Here is a 26,744-nt window from a genome sequence, read left to right as displayed (position 1 = left end):
TCGTTAGCTGGGGACAGCCACTCTTCTAGGAGAGACAACTCCAAAATCAAACAACTACTTCCTTGTAGTTTGTTCTTGGTTGGACAAAGGCTATGGAAGCAAAGCCTAAAAGAAAAGCAGGCTGAAATCAATTTTTTAAAAAATATTTCAATCGAAAGTTTGTTCACTTAAAGAAAATTAATAATTTCTTTTATTTATAGTGTTAAAAGTTTAATAAAAAAATCTTTGAAAGATATTAAATCTTTACTGCTCAGTTTAAGAGATACAATTATTTATGATAACACTAAAATATTTCCTCTGAGCTGGTAAATGTGTTTATGCTTTTAAAATATTTAATAAGCTCTATCCCTTCGGTAGGGTCAAAGGGGATTAACAATGAAAATATTAGTTCTCTCGAAATTATTTGAAGAGTTGCCGCCTATAAAAAAAATAGTTATCATAATTTGCTAATTTTAGCCCCAAAATGAACATAACCTAACCACTACAACTTCTTATTCTGTCGTTTAAAAAAAAAAACACGCTTATTTCTTAAAAATAAGTCTTTTCAAGTTAAGGGGAATAAGTCTGAGCAAAATAAAAAATTTACAAATATTTTTCTTGGTTATGTCCCTTTGACCATAAAAGTAAGGATTTATTTTAAAAGTATGAATTATGTAGCTTTATATCTTCAATAATCGCTAACATAAAATTATAAAAACTATTTCGTTGATTCATTCAAAAGTTTAATATTTTCGAGATTAAAAAACCCCTTTTGTTAAAATATTTTACATGCATCCTAGTTCTGATTTATACAAAATAAATACTAAGGGAAATTGGCAATCCGAATAATGGTTACATAAAATCAAGATTTTAATACTAATTTATTGGCCTATATTTATTTTCAAAATTAGGGAGATTATAAGCTTATCTAATTATAATTTTAAAAAATGCTTAGGGAGAAAGAGCTATATCTGTGTTACCATTGCAGTTAGAGGGTGATATTTCTTCTCCGGTTTGAAACTGAATCAACTTTCTGACTGTCAGTTTTGTATAATAAGTATAAGTTTCACAACTGTCTTTTTTTTAAATCCAAAATTATTACACCAAGCATGAAACTAAAAGTAATATAACCAAACATACTACACAACCTGATAGAGCTGCTTAAAACAGAAACTCGCGAGAACATCCTATTATAGAAGATAGACACTAAAACCTTGTGAGTTGTGTTCAGCCTGTGTTGATGTGGGTACTGAAGGCTATTTGGTGCTATTTGTTATGGACTAGGGTAAAGTAATTGTCAGGTGTATTATGGGTAAACAAAAATAAAGTTTTCAAAACTTGTTGCACATATTTTATAATTTCAATCATAACGGATGATTTCAAATGGATTTATATTGTATATACATAATCTCAACAAGCTAGGAAATAGCACGGAGAACTGTTTTGTGACAACAATTAAATGTAAAATCTTTCCATCAATATAAAACCTTTAGAAAAATATAAAATCTTTAGATAAATATAAAAACCTGTAGATAAATATAAAACCCTTATATTAATATAAGACCTATATATTCAATTACATCTAGAAAGAAAAGGACGCTGAAATCGAAGTCAACAGTCCAAAACATGTTGACATGATAAATTTAATTGTACAATAAGAGTTAACAGGAAGAATAGGATATTAAAGTATCAAAATGTTGCACTTTATGAAAATCTTTTGAAAGCAAATCAACACTGGTGGTCACATTAATTGTGGAAACAATGAAAATTTAAAACGTGATGTTTTCTAAATATATTTATTCTTTAAAATTGATAGAAGTAACATAAAGACTTTACAAAGTGTCACTACCTGACATTTGAAATTCTTAATTACATTGTATTTAGAATAACTGAGTGAATAATTAGGAGAAAAAAAATGTGACTGTCCTCCACAATATAATGTATCTGTTTACATCTTCAAACTGGCATTGAGTCGCTGAAAAAAAATAAAAAATAAAAAACTTGTCAAAAACTGGATCAAAATAGCTTTACATTTGAAAAACATCTTTAAATTTTGGTAATAAACTTTACTTAAATACTAAACAAAGCTTTACCTTTGAAAAACATCTTTAAATTTATGTTATAAAGTTTACTTTTAAATTCAAAATAAAATCCTCATGTAAGTCTAGAAATCACTAATATTTTAAAAAATCAAATGATTCAATAATAAATGCATTTTTGATTACTGTTTCATTACTTGTTCTATATATGTTTACAGTCTCTATTTGCAAATAAAAGTGTTGGTGTGTTTTAAAGGTAAAATATTGAATCACAGCAACTGAAACTCTTTTTTATTTGATTTAGATATGTTACATGTTCAATGACCAATTTTCAAAACATTTGATGTAACTAAAATGGAGGTAAACTAATTTAAAAAAATATTTTCTACTCACTTCAGATGAGTTTAAAATAAGCTCTAAAGCCTTTCTTGTTGATAGAATCATCAGAGCTAAAGATAATGTACAGGCCGTTGTTTCTTGTGGTAATGAGAACAGGGGCAGCTTGACCACAGTAGGTGTTGACCAATGGAGCAGAAGGGCCAGTACCATTGAACACTTTCAGGTAATCATAGGGGCAGTTGTTGCCACCTTCTAGTTCTAATTCCATAACGCTGATAGAGACATTAATTTATAAATAAATAAGTAAATTAATTTTAAAAAATTATGAATATTTTATATCGTACTGATAGAAAGAACATAATTATAATATCGAATACTATACTCATTATATTACAGGTTTAAATAATTATATTGTCAGGATTTTGGATGATTACGATGGCAAACTGTCTCCTCAAAAACATAGCAAATTAAAGACGCTAATGCTTTCTCTTTAAAATATACAAAGTTTCTGTGTGGTCAAATAACTACCCCCTCCCCCCCCCCCCCCCCCCCCCCCCCACTTACCATGGCCATGACGCATACCCTAATTTGATTATATTGAAAGCAATAAAAACAGCACATTCACCAAGAAAACTACTTTGAGCTTTGTATTTTAAATCATACAAATTGTGATGATTAAAATAAACTGTTGCATGAAAAATAAACTATTGGCTGAAAAGTTCTTTTTGTAAAGTAACTTAAAACTATTTTAGGCATAATTGTTTTTACTCTCCACCACGTTACTTCCCAATAACATGTTTTAAAAGTTTATTTAACTCACTAGACAGAAAACACAGGTAATATTATCAGTCAACTTACTTGAGAGATAACAGGTAATATTATCAGTCAACTTACATTAGAGATAACAGGTAATATTATCAGTCAACTTACATTAGAGATAACAGGTAATATTATCAGTCAACTTACATTAGAGATAACAGGTAATATTATCAGTCAACTTACTTGAGGGATAACAGGTAATATTATCAGTCAACTTACTTGAGGGATAACAGGTAATATTATCAGTCAACTTACATTAGAGATAACAGGTAATATTATCAGTCAATTTACATTAGAGATAACAGGTAATATTATCAGTCAACTTACATTAGAGATAACAGGTAATATTATCAGTCAATTTACATTAGAGATAACAGGTAATATTATCAGTCAATTTACATTAGAGATAACAGGTAATATTATCAGTCAACTTACATTAGAGATAACAGGTAATATTATCAGTCAACTTACTTGAGGGATAACAGGTAATATTATCAGTCAACTTACATTAGAGATAACAGGTAATATTATCAGTCAATTTACATTAGAGATAACAGGTAATATTATCAGTCAACTTACATTAGAGATAACAGGTAATATTATCAGTCAACTTACTTGAGGGATAACAGGTAATATTATCAGTCAACTTACATTAGAGATAACAGGTAATATTATCAGTCAATTTACATTAGAGATAACAGGTAATATTATCAGTCAACTTACATTAGAGATAACGGGTAATATTATCAGTCAACTTACATTAGAGATAACAGGTAATATTATCAGTCAACTTACATTAGAGATAACAGGTAATATTATCAGTCAACTTACTTGAGAGAAAACTCAGTGTTGGCTCTTGCAGCTATGGTCCAGTAACAGGTTGTGTTGTCTCTGTAGTTTTGCGGGAACCCTGGACTCACGATGTATCCTTCACTGGTCAGTATGGTGCTGTTGCAGGCTGAAGATTTAACACATGGGGATTATTGTACACAAAGAGGGCTTATGTATAATTAAGTTTTTATTTTCACAAAACCAATATAAAATAACATTGAAAACTATAGTAGAACAGCACCCCACTAAAACAAAATAAATTATATTTTTACAGTAAGTTTTCATATGAAATACTATTTTGTAAACCTTAACTGTCATTACTCATGATATAAAAGTGGAGAGCATTTTATAATTATAAAACAATTAAAAAGTAATATAATTTATATTTATACTTTATAATTATAAAACAATAACAATTTATAAAGTGTTTGTCTAAGCTCTATTGATTTTAGTGTGCTAGTTAAATACTACAACAAAACAGAAAAAACTGACCATTAATCTCCAGACATTTGGTACCAGTGGCTGAATCCAGGCTCATCCACTCTGGACAAAGACATCGCTCCACCCTGGGGCTATTTGAGGTCACCTCACATGTGTGTGAACACTGCTTGGTCAAGCACTGAGCTAATAAAATGGAGTCGGTTGTCAGTCAAAAAATATTTTACTGATATTTACTCACCAAAATTTTACACTCTTCTATTGTATACAGTTGAATAATATTAATTTTTATAATTGACTAATTTAGTCCCATTGGCCAATGTCTGTGACTAAAACTATGTAGAATAACTTTTATTATGTTTTGAATTTTAAATTCATATTTTTTATTTTACATTTACTTTACTTTAAGGATTTTTCTATAACTAATTAATTATTTTAAAATAAATGTCATGTCTATTGTAAAAATGCTGCAACATAAATATAACAAATCAAGCAACAAATTTTAAATTGTAATAATAACCAGCAAGATGCAAAATTGAGGTAAATCCTTGTGATCACAACTTTCTTATATTAACAGGCCTACAACTTCTCAGTTTGGATGAAATCTTAGTTTATTTTGCCAAACCATGTTGTTTCCATGAAATTGAATCCTTAGAAACTGACCTAACTTACTGAAAATCTAACAAAACATAATTTTTAATAAATATGCTTGTCTTCTGACAGGCTTCGCAGCTAGTTAATAAAAAATGCAAAAGAACATTTTGATCCAAATTTTCTTTCTTAAATTTTTACAGATCTTAGCTTTTTAGATTTTCAAATCTTAAAATAATTTGTGATAGTTTTGTTTTCACTATCAGATTGACAACTTTTTTTAAAATTACAAAACCAATCTTACTTTCAGCTGCATATGATGCCAGGAAACCTCTTTGATTGCTTGAATCGTCTGATGTAAACACAATATGCAAAGAATTTCCAGAAGATGCTACTGTACCAACCTCACTTGAGCAGTATTGTTTGATCAGATCTGAGGTATCATCCACCCCATCATATATTTCCAAATAGTCAAACGGGCATCCTTCAATATCTAAATCTGTAAAGCTAAAAATGTGCACGCAATTGTTACATACTGCTGAAAAATGAGCATTTTTTTTTTACTTTATCACTCATCAATGAAATTGGTTTTATTTAACAGCCAATCAATAATTTATATCTGATAAATAACGAAAACTGATTACTTGAGTGTGACAATAGCATTTGGTTCCTCTGATGTTATGGTCCAGGTACAGACAGAGTTGTCCTCATAGTTTTCTGGGTAATTTGAGCTCATTATCTTCCCTTGTTTGTCTGTGATCATTCTGTTGCAGTCTAAATAAAAGAAGAAAATTTGAACAATCTCTTTAATGTTATAATTATTTGTAATACAAAGTTTTAAGTAGGCCTAACTAATAATATAACAAAAATTTTAAAATTATTATTTATTATTTTAAAATTATATTAATTATACAATTTTAACCCTTTAACTAATAATTACATAATAAAATTAGAAAGAAATATTATAACCTTTTTACTAATAATATTATAATATAATTATAAAGAAATATTTTTACTTTTTAACTAATAATATTATAATAAATTATAAAGAAATATTTTAACTTTTTAACTAATAATATTGTAATAAATTATAAAGAAATATTTTAAATTTTTAACTAATAGTTACATAATAAATTATAAAGAAATATTTTAAATTTTTAACTAATAGTTACATAATAAATTATAAAGAAATATTTTAAATTTTTAACTAATAGTTACATAATAAATTATAAAGAAATATTTAACCTTTACAAGAGCCATCAGAACTGGGCTTGAGTCCATTCCAGCATGTGCATTCAAACCCACCATCAATGTTTTTACAAGCTCTGTTAGTTGGACATGGGTCAGCGAGGCACTCATTGACATCAATAGAACACACACTTCCAGTCCAACCTGATTTACAGATGCACCTTCCAGTGGACTGTTCACAAACCTCGGTGTTGTCTTGGTAACATTTGTTAGAGCAGTCTTTTTCTGAAGAAAAATGTTTCTTTTTTTTAACATTGCTGTTAATGCAATGATACATTCAATAAATTAGTAATTATTTATAAAATATCTAATGGGTCAATAACCTGTAGAGAAAAACAGATGAAACTTTAGCTTGCTATTAGCATAATAATAGGTAGTTTTCATTAACCTAATTTCTACTTACAAATGAAATGTTGTAACATATTAATAACAACTGTTTATTAAAGAATGCATCACATACATTTACAATTGGAAATATCATTTGTAGGAGATAAGGCCTGTAATTAAATCTTTGTAAAAGGTCTAGTGCAATTTTTTAATAATAGTTGGCTTCTTATCTATAGGCCTAATCCTTTTTTTTTAATTTTCTTTGTCTTATATTAAAACAATATTGTAAATAATTGTACAATATTATGTAATTCAAATTTTTAATTTTTTTGTTGAAACTACTGGACCTTCATTTGTTTTTACCTAAAATGAATTAACATTCTTAACAGTTAACGTAATGTTACCTATGCATGTTTTCCCATCAACACTACTCAACAGGTAGCCTTCCTCACACTCACACTCGTAGGATCCCTCTGTGTTGATACACACTTGACTACACGGTGAACTGGTTGTGTTACACTCATCCACATCTAGAATACACCAGGTTTAAAATAAAAAACATTGATTTTCAGTTTTTAAAAATAAACCTGAACTTATATTGCAGAGATATAAATAAATAATATCCGTAATGCATCCTCTTGAATTCCGACTGTTAAAATAAATTAATTAAAAATACACTGAAACTTTAATGAATGTAAATCCCTGACCTATGCACCTCCTGTTAACGTCAACATAGCCTGCTGGACAAGGTCCACACACATAGCCAATCGTGTTGTTCCCCTGTTGTGTAGCGGTAAGATCAGTGCAGTTCTGTCCCTTAGCGCAAGGTCGAGATTTGCAAGCATCCAGTTCTGTCTCACAATCCTCACCTAAAATATTTTTTTTAATTATCTGGAGTCAGGTGTTTTGTATTGTTTAGATTTAATAGAATAGCAATGAAATTAAGGTTAAGTATATTACCTGTATAAGCTGGATAACATTGACATTTGTAAACTAAAACTTGACCATCAAAATATTCGGTTGTTCGAGTGGAATTTCTGTCACAGATGCCACGAGAGCTACACAGAGGGCAGACAATTGTGGGTACATACAGGATTGGTGTCCAACATTTACGGGAGTCATTGGCTCGCAGGCTGGTAGAAAATACAGGAAAAGAGTTGCTCAAATAAAGGTTGGTAAAAGGAAACAGATGTTTTAATTCAAAATTTATTCAAGATTTTGTTTTTAGCTGCTGAAAAAAAAATTGAAATAGTTTTCAAATGTTGAATATCAAACTTGACTTCTTATAACTATCTAGCGTTGAAAATACTTACGCCACATTGGTAAGATTGGCAAGATTTGGAACATAGCGCAACTGTCCACGCACTGACATAGATATGTTCCCTGACATTGGCATCAGAAGAATGTCAACTTTGTCAGCGTCAGCATCTGTCGTTTGCATCAGCAAGGTGTTCACTTTACCTTCATAAACCAACCAGCGGCCATTGACAAGCTGGGTTTTGTTCACATAGTCCAGCACTGGACAGTTGTTGGCTGATAAAAACATTTTTATAGGGATTGTCAGGGCCTATTGATTTTGAATTATTTTGACTTGGGCCTATAGTTTAATGATCAATGATTAAAAAATGATAGTTGATTGAAATGATAGGCCTATTAAGTATTAATGGACTTCTTGGTCAATTATTAATTCTTATTATATTTTTATAATGAATTATTTAATCTAGAAATCTTCCATGAATCATAAAAGTAAAAGTAAAACGTTAATTTAAGTTTCAAAATTTTAAATAGATTTAAAATTAAAAAAAAAAAAAAAAACCAACACGCGAATTAACCTTTTAAGGCTTTATCTGCTGCGATAATCTCCATTTGAACATTTGTGTTGTTGGCAAATGTTTCATTTCCTGTAGCAATGTAATCATAGACACAGGCAGTTCTAGTTGGTCCACAGAAAGCCTTGGCTTGGTTTAAAACTGTTGTATTTACGTTCTCTATAAAGAAGGGCGTGAACTCTGGGTGCTGGTATGTATTGGTGCTCTCCCCTGACTTGTAGAGAAAAACTGTTGTTGTATTTGTGACTCGATCTGTAAAATATGGTTTAGAATGATTATTCATTTTGCTGAAAGTCATGTTAATAAATCGAAAAGACACATAATTGTTCGTAACTTATATACTACTCTAATTGGTCTTAATAGAAATACTATAAGGCCTAATATTTATAAATATTTATTTAAAAATCTCTCAACTATAGCTTTCTACAAAGATCTACTTTAAATAGTACAATTAAATACAAGAAAGTAAAAAAAAAAGGGGAAACGATTGAACTTCACATACTAAAAATATTATAAATGCCATTTTAACTTCCGAAAAATTCGAATAAAATGAATGTTTTTAAACAGTAATTAACAAACACTCATACATTTGTTGGCAAACAGCTCCAAAATCTGTTTCTCTGTTAAGTTATTTGAAAGTGTGGTGCCATTAGGCAGCAGGAAATCATCATTAGGCAGGCCATTGAAGTTACCCAGAAGGCCTTTGGTTTTACTCTTCAATGTTTTGTTCACCTCAGCCACAACTTCCAAGTTCCCAACACCGACATTCACAGCCAGAGACACTCCTGCATCATATGGGATAAAATAATCTTTTGTCAATGTATGATATTATTTTATAAAGAAATTATCCTAGATGTCTCCATATGTAACGTAAATTCTACCGACGTTAAACGAGAAATATTTGTTAGTTTCACAATGTACTACATACTATTATTTAAGTTGCAAAATCCAATAAAAAATTAAAATCAGCCAGATTTTTACAATAACTAGATCTAGAGATCTAGATTCTAGATCTACATCCTCCAGAGTTTTATAATAATTATGCCTACAGATTTGTATAGTAATGTTATAATAATTATATTCACCAGCTTTTGTTTAATGATTAGGCCTATATTCGTCAGATTTCTATAATAATTACATATTCACCAGATTTTCCTATATATGCCCACATAAATACAAATCCACACAATCGGTTTAGAACATACCGGTGTAAAAACGTAAAACAGAAAAAAAATGCTGCTTGGCTAAATACTTACCACAAGGAAACGTGGCAACAACAGACACCTTTTCTAAACTGTTATCCCGCACTACATTAATGGAGTCCAGTTCAATGCTGAAGTCTAAGTCACTGTAGAACTCTTTGGTGAAGTCGATGCCGTTGACTTTAATCTCCATTGCTGACAAAACGATGAAGAGATATATTGTAATTTGAAACAAAACACAATTTTCAGGTTATTTAAACTGTTTTACATTTATTTGTTTCATGGTAATCTAAATAAACAGCAACTTTAATCTAAACTTAGCTTAGAGAAATTTAATTGAGATTCATATCATTTTTAGTTATTTGTGTCATTCTGTATACACACAACATTGAAAACTAAATATCTGAAAGAATATCGATAGATGAGTTGCTTGTATAAGCGAATTCAAATTGTTTTTTTTATAAAACAGTTGATTCTATTTAATGCTACAAGGGTGATGTATTTTGTTTGAATTGTACTTGAAATTCATATATCAAATACGTGCAGGTATGCAACACTTACATAACGAGTCACTGGATAATTCCGCTTGAAAGTGTGAAATATTTTTTTCTCTAGCAGCAAAGCCAGTGAAGACAGTGCCATTAGAGAAAGTTCCATTGTTCAATTTAAGTCTTGCCGTTCTTGCCTAAATAAAAGTGCAAACTGGTATAAAACTAATGTTCTACACTGTATATACATTTCTAAAAAGTTGTATTTCTAAAGATTGTATAACTGCCTAATTTAAAAAAAAAATAAACAAAAAAACTTTTGAATAGTAAAGCTCGTACATGCAGTAAGTCTTTAGACCAATGAAATAAACGGTGTAATACAGTCTGTACTTTATCTACTTTACCTGGAACTGAAATAGCTGTGACTCCACGTTCATCATAACAAACTCTCCCCAGGCATTCATCGTGTACGTCCTGTTATCTAGTGTAACTATGTGAGGATCTCCTACAGGAATACCTAAAGATGCAAAAAGTGGATGTATTTCAAGCTTTTATTTAACTTGCTTTTTCTGTTTGTCAGTCGTGCTTTTGAATTTTGTCTGTATGTATTGAAACTGGCGAGCGAAATTTCGACTACTTCTAACCGACCAATTTCTCTAAAGCCTTAGCACGTGGTTAATTTTTAAATAATTAATTACAATTTCCTACATAAAGTACTATTAAACGTGCATTTATACGCACATAAAAAACGTTTTGATGACAAGTTTATATGTAAAAGTACCCTAAAAAGGAGAAGATACATTATTTTCTTTAACTATATAATAATGAACAACTATTTTAGCAAACAAAAATAAAAGTGTTAGTAGCTTTTTAAATTCTTGTAAAGGATATTACATTAAGTACATGTATACTATAGCGACCTTCGCTTTTCTTTGTAGTTATTTAATTATCAATTCATTTCATTATCAATTCATTATAATTATATTTAAAGAAAAACATCTTTTTTTCTCCTTTTTTAGTGCATTATTAAATTTAAAAAAAAACGGTTTTTATGATTTTTTTTTAAAAACAATATGTTTAGCTTGTTTTACAACGCGTAAAACTACACATTTTTGCATTTGTGGTGTAACAAAAGTTGTTTAATTAATTGAATTTTCCATTTTTACTGGTCAGTATCTTCTGAGACTCATTTGATAAGAAATTTTCTGTGTTAAAATATTTGACATTTTTACTGATTTGCTTTGAACATTGTACCTTTAATACATGTAGCATCTATAGCGCATTTCATGTTTGGGAAAAGTTTGTAAAACCTCCCACACAGTTGACTGTTCTGGGACTTTTTACAGCAAGTATCCTGAGCTTGTATGTTGATTTGAGCGTTCGGGTACCATGGGTCAAGAGGCAGTATATGACCAGCATCAGCAGGGTATGTGACGAAAGATGCCTCAATTCTTGACTGGGACCAAACTCTCCAGGAACTTTCAGGTTTCGGCTTTTTCCATTTGTAACAACAGAGCTAAGGAAGAGAGGCTTTAAATTGAACTCGTTTTGATGAAAGGACACTATAAGCTTGATAAATATTTTTACTGACAGATTACTTCTTACTAAAATTTGAGTAGAAAATTAATGCCAAAACAATTTTACTGAACATTATTTTTCCAGAGTACCAATAAATTAAAAAAAATAAGTTGTTATAGTATTTATTACTATAAATAGAAACTCAATTTTCAAAATATATTTCTCAAAGATAATAGAACAAATACTATACTAAACAAACAATTGTGTCGTATATTTTATAGTAGGAGTGCTCTTGTTTTGGCACGGTTATTGCTGTGTAGTTGTTGACTTTGTTATGAGTCTTCGTTCACTTATTGTGTTTGGTGGGTTGTTAGCATACGTCACATTATCTCACACATTGTTTCATGTATACGTAGGTCGTGTATGAGGATAGTCTGGGCCTCACTTCAGTGTAGCCACCGTTACATAAAAATGTGTGTTTATTCTCGTGTAGTTAGATAACTATTTCTTTATGTGGGACTAGATTTTATTTATTTTTATTTTGCTATCTTTGTAGAATAGATATTTTTTAATGTGTTGTATAGGTGATGCAAGTATTTATATTTTCTATATTCAGATTAAATGTTCATTGTCTAATTAAAACAAAATCTAGTGCATAGTTTAACGTGTATTTTACTGTTGTTTTTTTTATGTCCCGCTGTGCTGCACTTAACTGAGAGCCGGCGTGTAAGCGACTTACCTTATTACGAGCATTATTTTCTAAAAGCGATCGCTTAGCCACCGCATTTAAACCAAAGCAATAGATGTCCTTGTCGTCTCCTTTGGTGTGGTACAGTGTCCACTGTCGACACAGCCTGTCCAGTATACAAGGACATTGGTACAAGGCAGTGATCTGGCTCTGGTACAGCCCATTTTGTACAAGGTTGGAGTTTTTACAGACGTACTTGTCACAGTCCTGAGCGGGGCTGGATCTTTTACCAACCTCAAACTTGATCACTTCTACATAGGTGCCTGGAGACAGAAAATATGTAATTGAAACATCTACTGGTAATCTGAGAACTAATACATAGGCGAACAGTGTTTCTTCTATACATTTTTCTCCGTGGGGGGGGGGGGCAAGGGTGGGTTGCACTTGAAACTTTAGTGTGTGTGGGGGGTGTATGCTGGTTAACGTATGCATTTTCTATGTAAAATATATACTTTTTTATATCGTCTGTGAGTAGGGTGGTTGTCGACTGATTCCGGGAATATTGAGCTTTGCCCCCCCCCCCCCCCCCACCTCAACCCTATGCCTGAAAAAAAACTTTTTTAACAAATGTGGACGAATTCATATGCCAGTTCTAAGATAAACTCTGTGATTCATATATAATAAGATTATTGCCCACTAATCTTTATTTCAAACTAGTGCACTCATGATATTAAATGATAATAAAGCAATATGTTTACAAAATAATATTTGTGTACATGCGCATCTAGCTAGTGTTTGAATGAATGCGAAATAAGCAATTCTAATACATTTTATTTTCCAAGAGTGAAAAGTAATTTTCAAACAAGTTTTGTAATGGTAAATGAATATTACACCCATCATTGATTTTGATGAAGCGAGAAAAATATATAAATCGTGTAAGAAAAACAAACATAAAAGTTTTTGTTCCATAGCTTACCTTGTGTCCATTTTAAAGTAACAGGAGTAACTAGCTGTGTAGCAGAATCTGAGTTAAAGCCCACAACCAGTGAAGGATTTCTTGTCAAAGAAGATGTCATTTGACTTTTCGGATACAAATAAAGCACAAAACTATTTTCTTCATCTAGAAAGGACAATTTAAAAAAAAATGTTACAATTTTCCTTTGTATGTCATAGGTGTACATAAATCTTTAAAAACTACATTTAAAAATTGAATAAGCCGAGATTAACGTACTGATTGATTGTGAGTTTCTTGGGTAGCCACTTATTAATATTGCTTGGAAGCTACTTTTTTCCTGTAAAAGAAATACACTAAACAAAAATATGTTTAAATATCAAATGTCAGGTAATAATGAGCTTAGCATTTTATGTAATAATATATGCCATAAAAGTAAATATAAAAAAAAAACTACAATAAAAAGTAACTTGTTGAATTTTTGCTATTACTTAAAATATAAAAGAAACCAAACCTTTGCACCAAATATTTCAATGTTTTTCCAAGTCGCAACAAGTACTTTGAAAATCTCAAAATTATCCACATTAAGATAAATTTTTAGATCTTTGACTGCTCTCTCAAAGACTTGTGCTTTAGCTGGTGACTGGAACTGTGCAGGTTCGGAGAAGTCAGTCGGCTCACACTTCTCATACAAGTGGTAGTAGACTTCACCTTTCGTTTGGTCTGTCTTCGTCCAAAATGGTGCCAGAAGTCTATACCCAGATGATTTTGTCAAATTCAAGTCGGGGTCAGCAGAGAGGTCAGGGTCTCCAAATTTGATGACCCCATTGCTGAAGATCTAAGAAACAAATCAACATTTGGAAAACAATCTGAAATACCAAGTTTTAAACAACAAATACAAACGTTGCTGCCCTCTACTATTACAATATATCCAGAGGCGTAGCGAGGGGTGGGGGGGGGGGAACATATGTCCCCGGGCGCCGACTTTAGGGGGCGCCAAAATGGGTTGAAAAAACAAATTGAAAGTTTGAAGGGGGATGCAATGCAAAAGTCTGAGGGGGGGGGGTGCAAGTTTGTCCCCGGGCGCCGGGAAGGGTCGCTACGCCTTTGAATATATCCATCAATTGTAGCCTACTATGTCTTCAATACAAACACATTCCGTACATAAGCTTCGGTTTCCAGTTTGCTCCCGAAAGGCATTCCTGTTCCAAGTTTGATTGGCAGACTGGTGTAGTAATATGGACTTGTTGGTGGTTTTATCAAATTCGTTGAAAGACTTAAATCATTCACAGATAAGCCATTGGGATAAAAAGATACTAAAATGATAAAAGTAATAGTAATCAATCAAATTACATTCTTCAAAAGAAAGTAGATTTTAGAGTGTCATAAATTGTGTATCATTAACAAATTAAGTTCATTAAGATATTCTACAGTATTCAAAATAAAATATAAGGAAATTCTTAGGAAATAGAGCAATGTTTGGTAGTCAAATATTTAATCATCTTAAAAACTAAAATAGTATTTTATGTATAAATAAACATTATTAGAATTGCAAAACGTTTAATGTATTTTGATAATTTAAAAAATTAAAATGCAAACCTGCGCAAGTTAAATAATTCGACATTAATTCATATCCATCTGGACACATACATTGATCAACATTATTGACTCTATGGCAAAAGTTGGAACACTTTTTGTTCTGATCGATGCAATTGCGGTCCTCTTTTTGCATTAAAAATAAAATGTAAAATTATATTAAGATGTGTTTCCACTAATTTGAATTTCACAAGTCAAACGTAAAATAGATTCTAATTGTTTCAGATCACCATCAGCTCTAACTGAACAAAATAAATATCTTAACCTCAAAACAAAACACTACGATGCCCCCCCCCCCCCTCCCAAAAAACCCATGTCTATTAAAACAATGCTTTACAAATGAAACAATCAATCAATATTACATGTTTGTATCTAGTTATATTTAACAGATGGTAAGGAATTGTAGCATTTATATTTTATTATATTGAAAAAAAAATATTAATATAATTTTTAACATACCATCACAGCTTTTAGTGACTGTATTCATTACATAGCCGAGAGAGCACTGGCAGCTATAACTCCCTACAGTATTGATACACTGAGCATTCCTAGGGCAGACATTAGAACTGCATTCATTCGTGTCCACGGAACAATATTGTCCTTCCCAGCCTGGCTTGCAGACACAAGTGCCGTCAGTATTGTCGCAGAACTCAGTGTTGGCTCTGTTGCAGTCACAAGGTGTTTTACACTCGTCACCATAGTAGAAATCTTTACATTCTGCAACACATAATTTAGATAAGATAAAAAACTGCAATTAATTTGTAAAACTTAATATTTTCTAATTATTACAAAATAATATATAGGCCCTAATTGAGGAACATTATATTTGTATTATTTTATTATGCATGATTTTTAATGAAACTCTAGATCATGTGAATGCTAACAAGGACGCTGAATTTTTATTCACATCACCTAGTAACCTAATTATTTTAACAAAAAAGTATTTTTTTTACTAGAGCTTTAATTGAGGATTCAATCATTCTTATAGGATTTTGTGTCAATGGTCTAGCTATAAATAAACATTCCAAATATTGTTGTTAGTCGTAGAAATTCTTTTGTACCCTACTTGAAAATATCATCGTCAACATGTTAATTAATTATGAAAAAAAAATTAAATCCGATTTCATTACAAATTTTTTATTACCATGAATGTGATAAGATGCCTTAAAACCTCTTCTTCTGCCATCTTGTGTTAATAATTTGATCACCATTTTTTCAGGTGTTCTAATAATTCTCGGTATGTACGTGCCACAGTATCGACCGATGAGTTTATCATTTTTGTCAAATATTTTAAATGAATCGATCTCACAGCTTGCTGACTCTATCAATTGAAATTCATCTTTCTCTATCCTGAAATTGAGATAAAATAAAGTTTAAGATGTGTCACGTTGACAATATTAACAAATAATGTGTCATTAGATAATTAGATTAAGGAGTGCACATAAGTTACTTGCAAAATGTATCATTTTTAATTCATAAAGTTTTAGAAGATTGAACACTTGTGCAGGTCTACGTGCATTAGTAATGAACATGTACACAGCTACATTTATAATGTTTGTTAAATATTTCATGTAGGGCCTATATCGTGTCAATAAAACTCGGTTAATAAAAGTATAAACAAATACACAAATTAAAAAAAAACCAATTCCATCGTCACTTAATAAAGGTACACAAAGCTGTATTTCTAGAACATACCAGCATAATTATATTCAAGGACTGTAAAATTTCTGCGTTTTAATCAACAGATGTTGAATAAACACACTTTTACCACAGCAACACCAATATATTATATTATATTGATACTACAATAAAATGACAATAATAAATGTTTATACTTTAATGTTACAACAGATCCTGTTTTTCCTTGAATCGTCCAGCTACATTGATCGTTTGCAAGATAATAATTAGGGTACCCAGCCGAATTAAAAAAACCAATGTCTGCAGTGTATGTGAAATCACAGGCTTTTTGGAAAAAAAAAACAAATAATTTACTATTTTACAAATATTTTATATATATATATATATATATATATATATATATATATATATATATATATATATATATATATATATATATATATATATATATATATATATACAATATTACATTTCTAACTATATGCCTAAATAATTTTACAGCTCGATCTGCATTTATATCTCTGACCATTATTGTGTTAAAATATTTAAAAGTCAAAGTTTTTGTCAAATTTGTTTAGATGTCTTATCACGTTAAATTCAAATCAAATCAATGACTAAAATATGGATTTAGCTCGGCGGTGAAAGCACATCTTGTTACAATATCGGTGAGCGAAGTTAGTTTTATGGTTTTATGGTTATTGTAGGATCGAACGGTATTATGAACAGGGTACTGTTCAGTTTAGGCAAGCAACCTACTGATGGTAGTATTGACATGATACGTCTGACTATGATTTTTTGCACTCTAAACGATCCCGCCTTTAATAGTACTATTACAGGCATTTTTGATCATGAGCATTAATCTAATGAATTGTTTTATCAGAAATCTATATTTCGGTGTCGTTTCCATGCATAAGCCTAATGCACTAAAAACGTATGTAGAAACTAAATGTAAGCAAACATACAAACATACCTGGTAAACAATAATATCCCCAGACTACGTTAACACAAGTCTGGGTCAACTTGCATGTTTTTGGATTCTGACATTCATCAATGTCTATCTCACAATGTCGTCCCTCAAAATAGGCGTTACAGGAACAGTTGCCATCCACATTATCACAGTACCAGGCGTGGCCACTACAGTTACAAGCGTTGTCACAGTTGTCTATACCATACATCCCTGGTGCACATGCTGTAGCAGAAACAAGAATGACCATTCATGATTCAATTAGAACTCTCTAAATTTATCAATTGATGGTGTGTTTTTTAAACGGTGAGCTTAGAAGAATGAAGATTTTATAGCCTTGAAATAACTACAATATTCGTCATTGCCTAATCAAATATTAAGTTATTAAGTAGTAATTAACCCTCCTCAATGGAACATATTAATACAAGCCGTAATATTTATAAAGAATTTTAAATGACATGCTCACATGGTTTTACTTACTGTGTGCATGCACTGTTCCATTAAATCCTTGACCAAAAGGTTGATCATAAAAAGTTGGTTTAGTGGCTATTGTCATGTATGACCCGGTTGATCTGATGACTTTTGGGATATAAGTGCCACAAGCATACCCCACCTGTGACCGTGGCATCCCCAGAACATTAGTTGTCACGACTTGAATGCAGGCGGAGGGATCCAGATGAAAATCTTCAACACTTTGTGAAATAAATAAAGCAATGTACGTTCACTAGATAAGTATAACCAAAATACTTCTGTATATAAAAAAATCTTAGTTCTCTTTAAGGGGACAAAATAAATATTTGTATTCTCCTTATTAGAATTACATTGTTTATATTGCTTTAAAATTTTAGTTTTTTTTTCTTTGATAGGCATGTGGAAAAAGGTAACCAAATTACATTACACATAAATATAACATTTTGACACACCCATTACCCCAAATAACCAAATATCTTTAGATCAGTATCCCAAGTTTATACTTATATAACATTTCTAATAACTTATTTCATCAAAGAACAAGAACTAATTTTGTAACATAACTTACAAAATCAATTATTGATGTTATATTATTTTTAAAAAACAATCACTTGTTTACAAGAATTTTTCAAAAATTCCAAATAGCCTTCAAATATGTAAGCAGCATGTATCAGCCCATTCACTAAACTATTCAAAAGTGAAAACTAAAAAAATAAACTGGGAGTGATCTCCCCTAAACTTTCTCGAATATTCTTATATAAAATAACCGCGAATGGCAACTCTGGAAATCGCTGAAAAGTTGATACAGAACTACAAATTCGATTCATCAACCTAGCTGTAACAGTACTCAGGTTATCGTGTTCACAGACACATACATACACACACATACACATGCAGACATATACGAGAAAGTAAAAATAAAAAATTAAGAAAATCATAGGCTGTGTTTTAGACCATTTCTTTTTACTTTCTCGTATACGAAGTATAGAGGAAGTATTGCTAAAAAAAACGAGATTTTTACAAATCTTGACGTTTTACACCTCCCTCAGTCGGAAAAACACAGTTTTCCAATTTTGTCCGTATGTCTCCGTGTGTGTATGTGTGTCTGTGAATACGAGTAATTTCTGTTGACCGTAAGTAGTAATTTACGCTATTTCCGAATTCGAAAAAAAAGAATATGAATTTATAAAGCACTATTATTCCGCACTATTTTACTGATATTCTTTGCGGTTCACATGGTGCGCAATTTTTTTTCTACGAGATTTTGTTCTATTTTTAAAAGTTTAAATAATTAAAAATTGGTTAAAAATCATGTCTTTACCCCGAGTTGCTATCCGCCCTGGAGTTATATAAGAATATTCGAGAAAGCTTAGAGAAGATCACTCCCGTTTTATTCTAAATCATCACCCTACAAATATCCCAATCATAAGCATCTTCGTTCGTTTGCTATAATAATAATATGTCTATTGTAAATATATTTACTAATTTAATTTTCACTTCTAGGTATAATATTTCATCAAGATGTTTCATGTGAAATTTATGAAAAACATACCGAAGTGTGATCACAGAGCCTACAGGAGCGGTGATGTACCAGTAGTGCATGATGCTAGTTGTGAACCCCACGGGGTAGTTTGGACTGTTGATTATTTTTTTAACATTCAGCTCAAGATCAATGTGAGTTGTGTAGCTTGGTAGGTCTTGAGAAAAAAAAAGTAATAAGTAATAAGTACTAAAGGACTAAATGTAAATAATATTCACACAATTAGAATTTTTGTAAAGGGTGATACATTTTTTAAATTTTGTTTAATGCACATGACGTCAATTAACACTTTCAGTTTGAAAAATGAAAATTGTTTTATAACACCTCAAATATTAATTTTATAAATCATAAACTTAGACAATGAACACTTAAGATTTATTACACAATGGCAATGAAGTCTGTTATTTTTCTTATATATAATTTTATAATCGTTGATACACTTTTTTTTTTAATTTTACGTATTGTTCATAATTGAAAATTATTATTCTAAGTATATAAAATGAAAATTGTTTTTAAAGACTTTCAATCGTAATTTTTTAACTCATAAATTTAGACCATGAGCAAATCAATAACCTAACACTTGAATCCATAGAAGTATCGGTTTTTTTTCATTTTTTCTTATATTCCTTTGTAATCCACGACAAACATTTTACAAACATACAAACATACAGAATTGAGCTTTATATATTAGATTAATGCTACGAAAAATTTAGGTTGTGTTAATTTTTTAAAAATGAAGTGATGTAACGGTTACAGTAGCACTAATATTTTTGAGTGGATATAAAAATACTAACAATCGGTACCCGTTACTCGTGAAATATAGGCCTATATTTTAAAAATGTTATAATTGTTAGAGAAATATATTTTATTAAAATTTATTTATCAAAAATCAATGTGCTTTACTACACGTTGAACGATATTAGTGATAAGCAAAGAAATAAAAATTTCTAAAAATCCGACACATTTAATATAACACTAGACTACCCGTCATCCCTTGGATAACTGTGTGGTTTGGTGGTCATCCATAAAAAAAACATCACGTCTGTCACTTATCGTCACAAAAAACAGATCCCACATTCAAATAGACGTCACACCGCAGACGTTTTGGTCTTTTAAAAACACCTATTTCGGCTGAGCATGGGTTATATGCTGAGATCACAAAAAACAGATCAACTCTACTTCACCTGCCCAGTGTCCCCCAACTTAGACGTGTTTTGTCTTTTAAAACACCGATCAGAGTTTCTTCTAGACATCTCGGGGGGAGGGAGGTGAGAGGGGGAGGAATCCGCCCTGACCACACTATCCCTTCATATGCCAAGAACACAGAAACAGGCGAACTCTACTTCACCTTCCCCGTGTCCTGCCTAGTCCCGATAGACAACTTTATATTAACATCTATAAAAAAAATCATGTGACGTCACTATTCACTCAAAGTAAAATCGTTTTTCTAAACTTTTAAAATTAATGTGGTTAATCTACCAATGAATAAATTTGTGATAAACAGTCTGTCTGAAAACAAAAATCGTTCTCTACCTACATACTATTTTACAGCTCTCCACATAGAGCATATTCTCTCCAGTAGTCAATCAGACAAACAAAAAACAAACAAACAAATAAATATTCAAACATGTAAACAAACTTGAGTTTTAGTAGTATAGAGATAAGCTACTAATACCTATTAGAAAAATTAAAACAAAATTATATACATTATTAGTCAACACAAAACCATATTGCATGTCCCTACTAATTTAGCGACTTCAATTATTCCGTTAAAAACCCGACTATTCAATGGTATTTTTGTTGTTTTTTAAACTATTTTTTTTTATTTTTAATGTTTTTGGTAAAAAAAAGATCTTATAAATCTAAATACAATTTGGATGCAATAGTTCATTTCTTTATATTCTAAAATTAGAATGTGTAGGAAGCAAATCTTACTGAAGATGACGTCATTAGTATTGTGTATTTTTTTTCGACATCCGATTTTCAATTCTACTTTTTATCCTATAATCAATGACGCCATTGGGTGTTGAAGTGGAGTCCAAATGGAGTCCTGCCGGTTGGCGTTTTTTTAAACCAAATCTGAATATTTTTATTAAATCTTTTTTTTTAAGTTAGGAAAACTACTTTCGCTTTTGGCTTCAAAACAAACTCAAGAATTTAGAATCAGAATTTCGTGAATTTAGATCTAGAAATCGAGATAGAAAATTATTAAATTAAAATCTAATCTAGATCTAGATTCTAGATCTAGATAAAGAATTGACTTTTCAGATTTTAATATAGTCTAGAATCTAGATTCTAGAATTATATTTAGATTCTAGAATATAACCGACTCGTTAGATTTAGTTTTAGAGTTTTAGTAACTTTTAGACTTTTAGTAATAGTAGTTTTAGATTTTAGAGGTAGATTCTACTAGACTAACTCTAGATCTAGAAATCTAGATCTTGATCTGATCTAGGGACCGTAGTCTAAACCGATTTTATTAGAAGAGTAAAGAAGAGGTTGTAAAGTCAAGTGACCAAGTCTAAAGAATTAATTAAAGAACTTTAGTAATTATTAGGCCTGTATAATTAGTTACTAATTACTAGGCCTATAGTAATTAGAATTAGATTCTACTTTAGTGTACTAACTTAGTACTAAGTACTAGGCCTAAAATTAATATTAATTATTAATGATACGTCATACACTCATACTTTAAGTTTAATTAAGTCTAAAGTTAAGTTATAAACAGTAGATCTAGATACAATAATAAAAATATACATACCCTATTATAACAAATCGTCAAATAGTATTATTTACTAGATTTAGGGCCTATGTATTTTATTTAGATCTAGATCTCAGCCTTATTTTAGTTAGACCTAGATCTATAATAATAATAATAGTATTAAGTAGGCCCATAAATTTTTTTCTAGACTTTCTTTTGCTTAGAAAGTTAAGAACTGATTAAATTAGTAATTAGGCCCTATGTAGTATGTATTAATCATATTATAGTTAATTATAGGCCCCTAATTTAAATTAGGCCTATTTAGTTATAAAGACTTTGCCTTTATTCATTTTAATAAATAGGCCCCTATTTTAAATCAATGCCATATTTAAAAAAAAAAAATCCTTTACCTAGTACTTTTTCTTTTAGTACTAGATCTCTAGATGTAGATAAACTAGATATTACACGGTGACAGTAGGCTAGACCTAATAACCGTAATTACTAATTAGTCGTCTGCTTAGTAGTTAGTCCTCATAGAGATAGCTATCGTTATATATATATAGACAAGTTATAGTGTACCAGTATTACTAGATAAAATTCTATATCTAGTAATAGCTCTAGAAATTCCAAATTTGATTTAAGCCCAAAGTGGGCCTAAAAATTGGATTAATCTAATAATTACTAACATTAGGGCCTAATTAGTTTAATTGTAATAAGCTTTGTTTGACTTTGTGTTACTGTCATTGAGCTTTTAGTTTAACATTGAAAATTTAATTCAAAGATTTAAAAAAAAAAATCAGCAACTTCAATTAATCTATATAGCTAGATTCTAGATATTCATACTGTTGTACAAGGCTTACTTAGTAGAAATTAAATATGCTATAATTACAGAATTCTGACCATATCACTCAGAATAAACAGATATGACTAAATAAGCCTAATGTATATTACATTGTTTTAGAAGAATTACTTTTGCTTTACAGTAAGCATGTATTTTTAGTGTCTGTGTACACTAGTTAATATTTATTTTTACTGTTAATGAAAGTATTATTCCACAGATGAAGCATGTTCCACTTGTAATAATATTAATAATGTCTTGTTTTTTTTACTTAGACCAATAAAACAGTTGTGTGGTTTACACTTAAAGTCAGTATCTCAAGCCAGTTACCCTTAATGATAATGTACTCAAGCCCTCAAACCACTTCTCTGGTTTATCAATTGTGTGCTCTACTGCTTGACCAATGAATCCCAATTTAGTATTTGTAGGTCATTGTAAAAATATATATTGATATATCCTAAATAAATCTTTTATCAAGTGTTAAGATTTATGTTATTTTTATTGAGTGTTGTTTTAATACGTTCTTTGTGTTTGTGTGTGTTGTTAGTTCAGTGATTTTGGAAAGCTGTAGTGATTGAGGAAACTAAACAGTGTTTAACTTGCAAATTTTATATGAAGAAAAATACACTGGCGCTAGACTGCCATTACTACTAACCCAAAGTCTCAAGTTAAATTGAGGTTTAAGTCAGTAAAAAGTCCCTGTGTGCACCCAGCAATGAGGGGTACCTAACTCACATCAGTGAAAGTAAAGGCATTGTCATAGTGCTGACCACATCATGGCTTCGAATGCCAAGTTCACAGAACAGTTGAACTCTTTGCAATCTGATCCATGGACAAACAGGCTAGAAACAGGAACTTTACAACTCTCACTGTTGTTTACAATATTTTCATACACTAACAATAACATTAACAATTACAATCAATAAACAAATTCAATGATTAAGACAAGTTCAATTTCTATTAAATAAATTAATAATTTATTAAGTATTTAAAGATAAAGGCATTTTATTTAATGTAATATTTGTCCCTTAATTTCAGGGAATTTAATTTTTTCCTGCATCAAATATTGTTATTCATAAATTGCAGACTCAGATGAAATCTTCATTCTAAAACACATTTGATTTCCTATGTTTTGTTGATAGTCTTAGTTAAGGTTGCCTGGAACATGTGTAGGGTACTTTCTTCTGTGTTTACTAGAGGTCTATATGCACTGATTTAATTCAGGTATTCTGAAAAATAGATTTACACACAATATTTATACTTAAAATTTTGTCTTATAATCATAGTTTACATTTTTATACATAATAAGCATATCAAAAATATAAATAAAATTGCAATCAAAACTAGCCATTAAATCTATAACTTCAGGTCAATATTGACAAATCTCTTACTAAATCTAAACTCTAGATCTAATAACCATAATTCAATGCCTACTAAAATAACTGGGTCTTGCTAGATTTACACATAAACTTCCTACATCTAGATTTCTAAGTAAGCATATGCCTACTACTCTAGTTAGTAGCAGACTTTCTTAATCTTTAGCAGTCAACTAAACTTTAAATCTACTTCTTAAATCAAATCTAGATAGGTTTGCAGTAGCAACAGATGTCAACATTTTAATTTTATTAATATTATTATTTATAATAATTATTGCCTACTAAATTACTAAATAATTCTAGATCTAGATTATTCCAGACAAGTTACTAACTAGATTTAGCACTGTTGTTAACTAGCTACATCTAGACTCAGAGACCTACTCACTGGATCTAGAATTATAGAAAAATCTTATTCCGGCTAGTCACTTCGTCATTAATTATTAATTATCATTAGGTCCTATTATTAACTTTTTAATTTATTACACTCACAATGTTGCATTCACTAGTACTAAGTCTACTTCAGTAACTATGCTCAACTGAACTACACTAACATCCTCAGTAGTCTACAGTCTGCACTTAGTTAGACTAGTCGTAGTCACTACTTGTACTTTAGATAAGTACTTGCAATCAGATCTCTACAAACAAACATACACTAATCACTAAATCTAATCACTGTCAAATTTTATTTAGAGGGATTAGTTTAGTATAAATCTAGATCTAGACTCTAAGTTAAGGAAGTATAAAGAACAGATTTAGGATCAGGTAGATTGAGATCTATTACTAATAACTATTAGATATCTAGATCTAGATCTAGTTGCAATATGCTGAAATAAAGTGTAAAGTCGAACTTGATAATCGTTTGTTTACTGTTTACCAAATCGTCCAGTAGGAGTAATGTCCCCTGGGGCTAGGCTTGCTAGGTCTTAGATTTAACTTTTAAAAATAATTAATTTACTTACCGCCACAAAACTTTTCTGTCAGAATTGAATGCAAATACATTACTTCCCAACCGTACGTACACAATAGACTTGAAATTTTGTATATTTGTTGCATATTGGGAGTTCATGATGAGTTTAAAATGTTGAAGCGAAGTCAAGAAACAAGCAGCCGCCATGTTTTTTTATCAATGGGAATCATGATCACAAAAATTCATTTAGTTTGAAAAATTTTATCTCTCCCTGGCGGAAGTTTTTCCAAAACTTTGAATGGATTAATGAATTAATATTATTAATTATTTCAAAAATTATTTTCAATATTTTATCTTGAATTAAAAAATTCAAAACACGTAAAAATCAATACTTAATATTTTGTTTTAATTTTTGACAGCTAAAACATAATTTTAGCGCTTGCCAATTAATTTATATAATTTTTTGAAAAATAGCATGTTATATAGCAAAGTATTACTGCACCACCCAATTAGTGTTGTGTACTTTACGTAGTTTAAACTTTTATTAATATTGTTTCATAATGATATTTTTTCCATTAGTTTAAAGTGACGCCATTCTTTTTGCCAGTGATAGTTTTTGTGCTACTTATTATTATTATTTCTAGGTCATTTTTGTCACAACAATAAGCATTTTTCTGGTTTCATAATCAAAGGTCTGTTTCTATATTTGAATATGGCTTTATTTTATTTTTTTATAAATTAAGTTTATACATTTAATACATCCAAAATATTATTTTCAACAAACAAACGTATCTTCAAGTTCTCCGAATATTGAGAAGATACTGATACTATAGCCTTGGAAAATATATGACGGATAGAGAGAGAGAGAGAGAGAGAGAGAGAGAGAGAGAGAGAAGCGCGCACATGGGCTTGTATATATTAGGATATTTAAATGTTAAAAGAAAAAACTTTTAAGAAAATTACCTTTTGCCCAGTAATTTGCTTTAAATCCCGGTCCGACCCATCGATTATTGTTAGTTCTATACTTGATCAACAGCGTTGGTCCAGTGGTGTAGATAACGTTCCAAATTTTTTCATTTCCACAAAATTTAAACAGCAATGGGCTGGCTGTTGTTTCTCCATCATACAATTTTATGTACTCATCAATGCAACCAAGCCAATTATCTTCTAATTCTAAATAAAAAAACCTATGGATAGAAGTTAATATATTAAGCTATATGGACTGTGTTTCTCGATATAGGCCTACCGGTAGGGGCAGAGACATACAAAACTTGATAAGTAAATCTAGATTAACTTTTAATAAACTTAATCAGTGTTGTAGGTCCAGAGAAAACTGCTTCTATTATATGGGTCATAAAGAACGATAGCCGCTTTAACAAATTAAAAGAACATGCAGAAAATAAAGTTTTAAAACATGCCTATGAA

The 26,744-nt window shown here is 30.4% G+C and overlaps 2 protein-coding genes across 2 annotated transcripts; both read right to left on the bottom strand.

Moving 5' to 3' along the window:
* Positions 1–1,660: 1,660 nt before the first annotated feature.
* On the bottom strand, positions 1,661–16,228 carry LOC131937185 (mucin-like protein). The gene is made up of 25 exons (XM_059294399.1): positions 16,029–16,228; positions 15,344–15,601; positions 14,888–15,010; positions 14,453–14,604; positions 13,803–14,126; positions 13,568–13,628; positions 13,313–13,456; positions 12,388–12,659; positions 11,385–11,646; positions 10,535–10,647; positions 10,204–10,327; positions 9,697–9,837; positions 9,028–9,225; positions 8,444–8,692; positions 7,925–8,144; positions 7,572–7,744; positions 7,319–7,480; positions 7,016–7,141; positions 6,282–6,509; positions 5,681–5,810; positions 5,341–5,543; positions 4,500–4,631; positions 4,008–4,134; positions 2,412–2,629; positions 1,661–1,954 (listed from the first exon to the last, which is right to left on the bottom strand). Exons 1-24 carry the CDS (start codon positions 16,093–16,095, stop codon positions 2,413–2,415), a joined length of 4,206 nt encoding a protein of 1,401 aa, XP_059150382.1. The 5' UTR covers positions 16,096–16,228; the 3' UTR covers positions 1,661–1,954; position 2,412.
* Positions 16,220–26,500, bottom strand: LOC131937188 (multiple epidermal growth factor-like domains protein 6). The gene is made up of 6 exons (XM_059294401.1): positions 26,283–26,500; positions 19,510–19,654; positions 17,967–18,178; positions 17,493–17,711; positions 16,731–16,846; positions 16,220–16,234 (listed from the first exon to the last, which is right to left on the bottom strand). The coding sequence occupies exons 2-6, from the start codon at positions 19,557–19,559 to the stop codon at positions 16,220–16,222; spliced, it is 612 nt and encodes a 203-aa protein (XP_059150384.1). The 5' UTR covers positions 19,560–19,654; positions 26,283–26,500.
* Positions 26,501–26,744: the final 244 nt, after the last annotated feature.

The sequence above is a fragment of the Physella acuta genome, unplaced genomic scaffold (assembly GCF_028476545.2).
Source record: "Physella acuta isolate Inbredline_101_S28 unplaced genomic scaffold, ASM2847654v3 ptg000202l, whole genome shotgun sequence".
Taxonomy (NCBI): domain Eukaryota; kingdom Metazoa; phylum Mollusca; class Gastropoda; family Physidae; genus Physella; species Physella acuta.
This window is presented reverse-complemented; position numbering and strand designations above follow the sequence as displayed.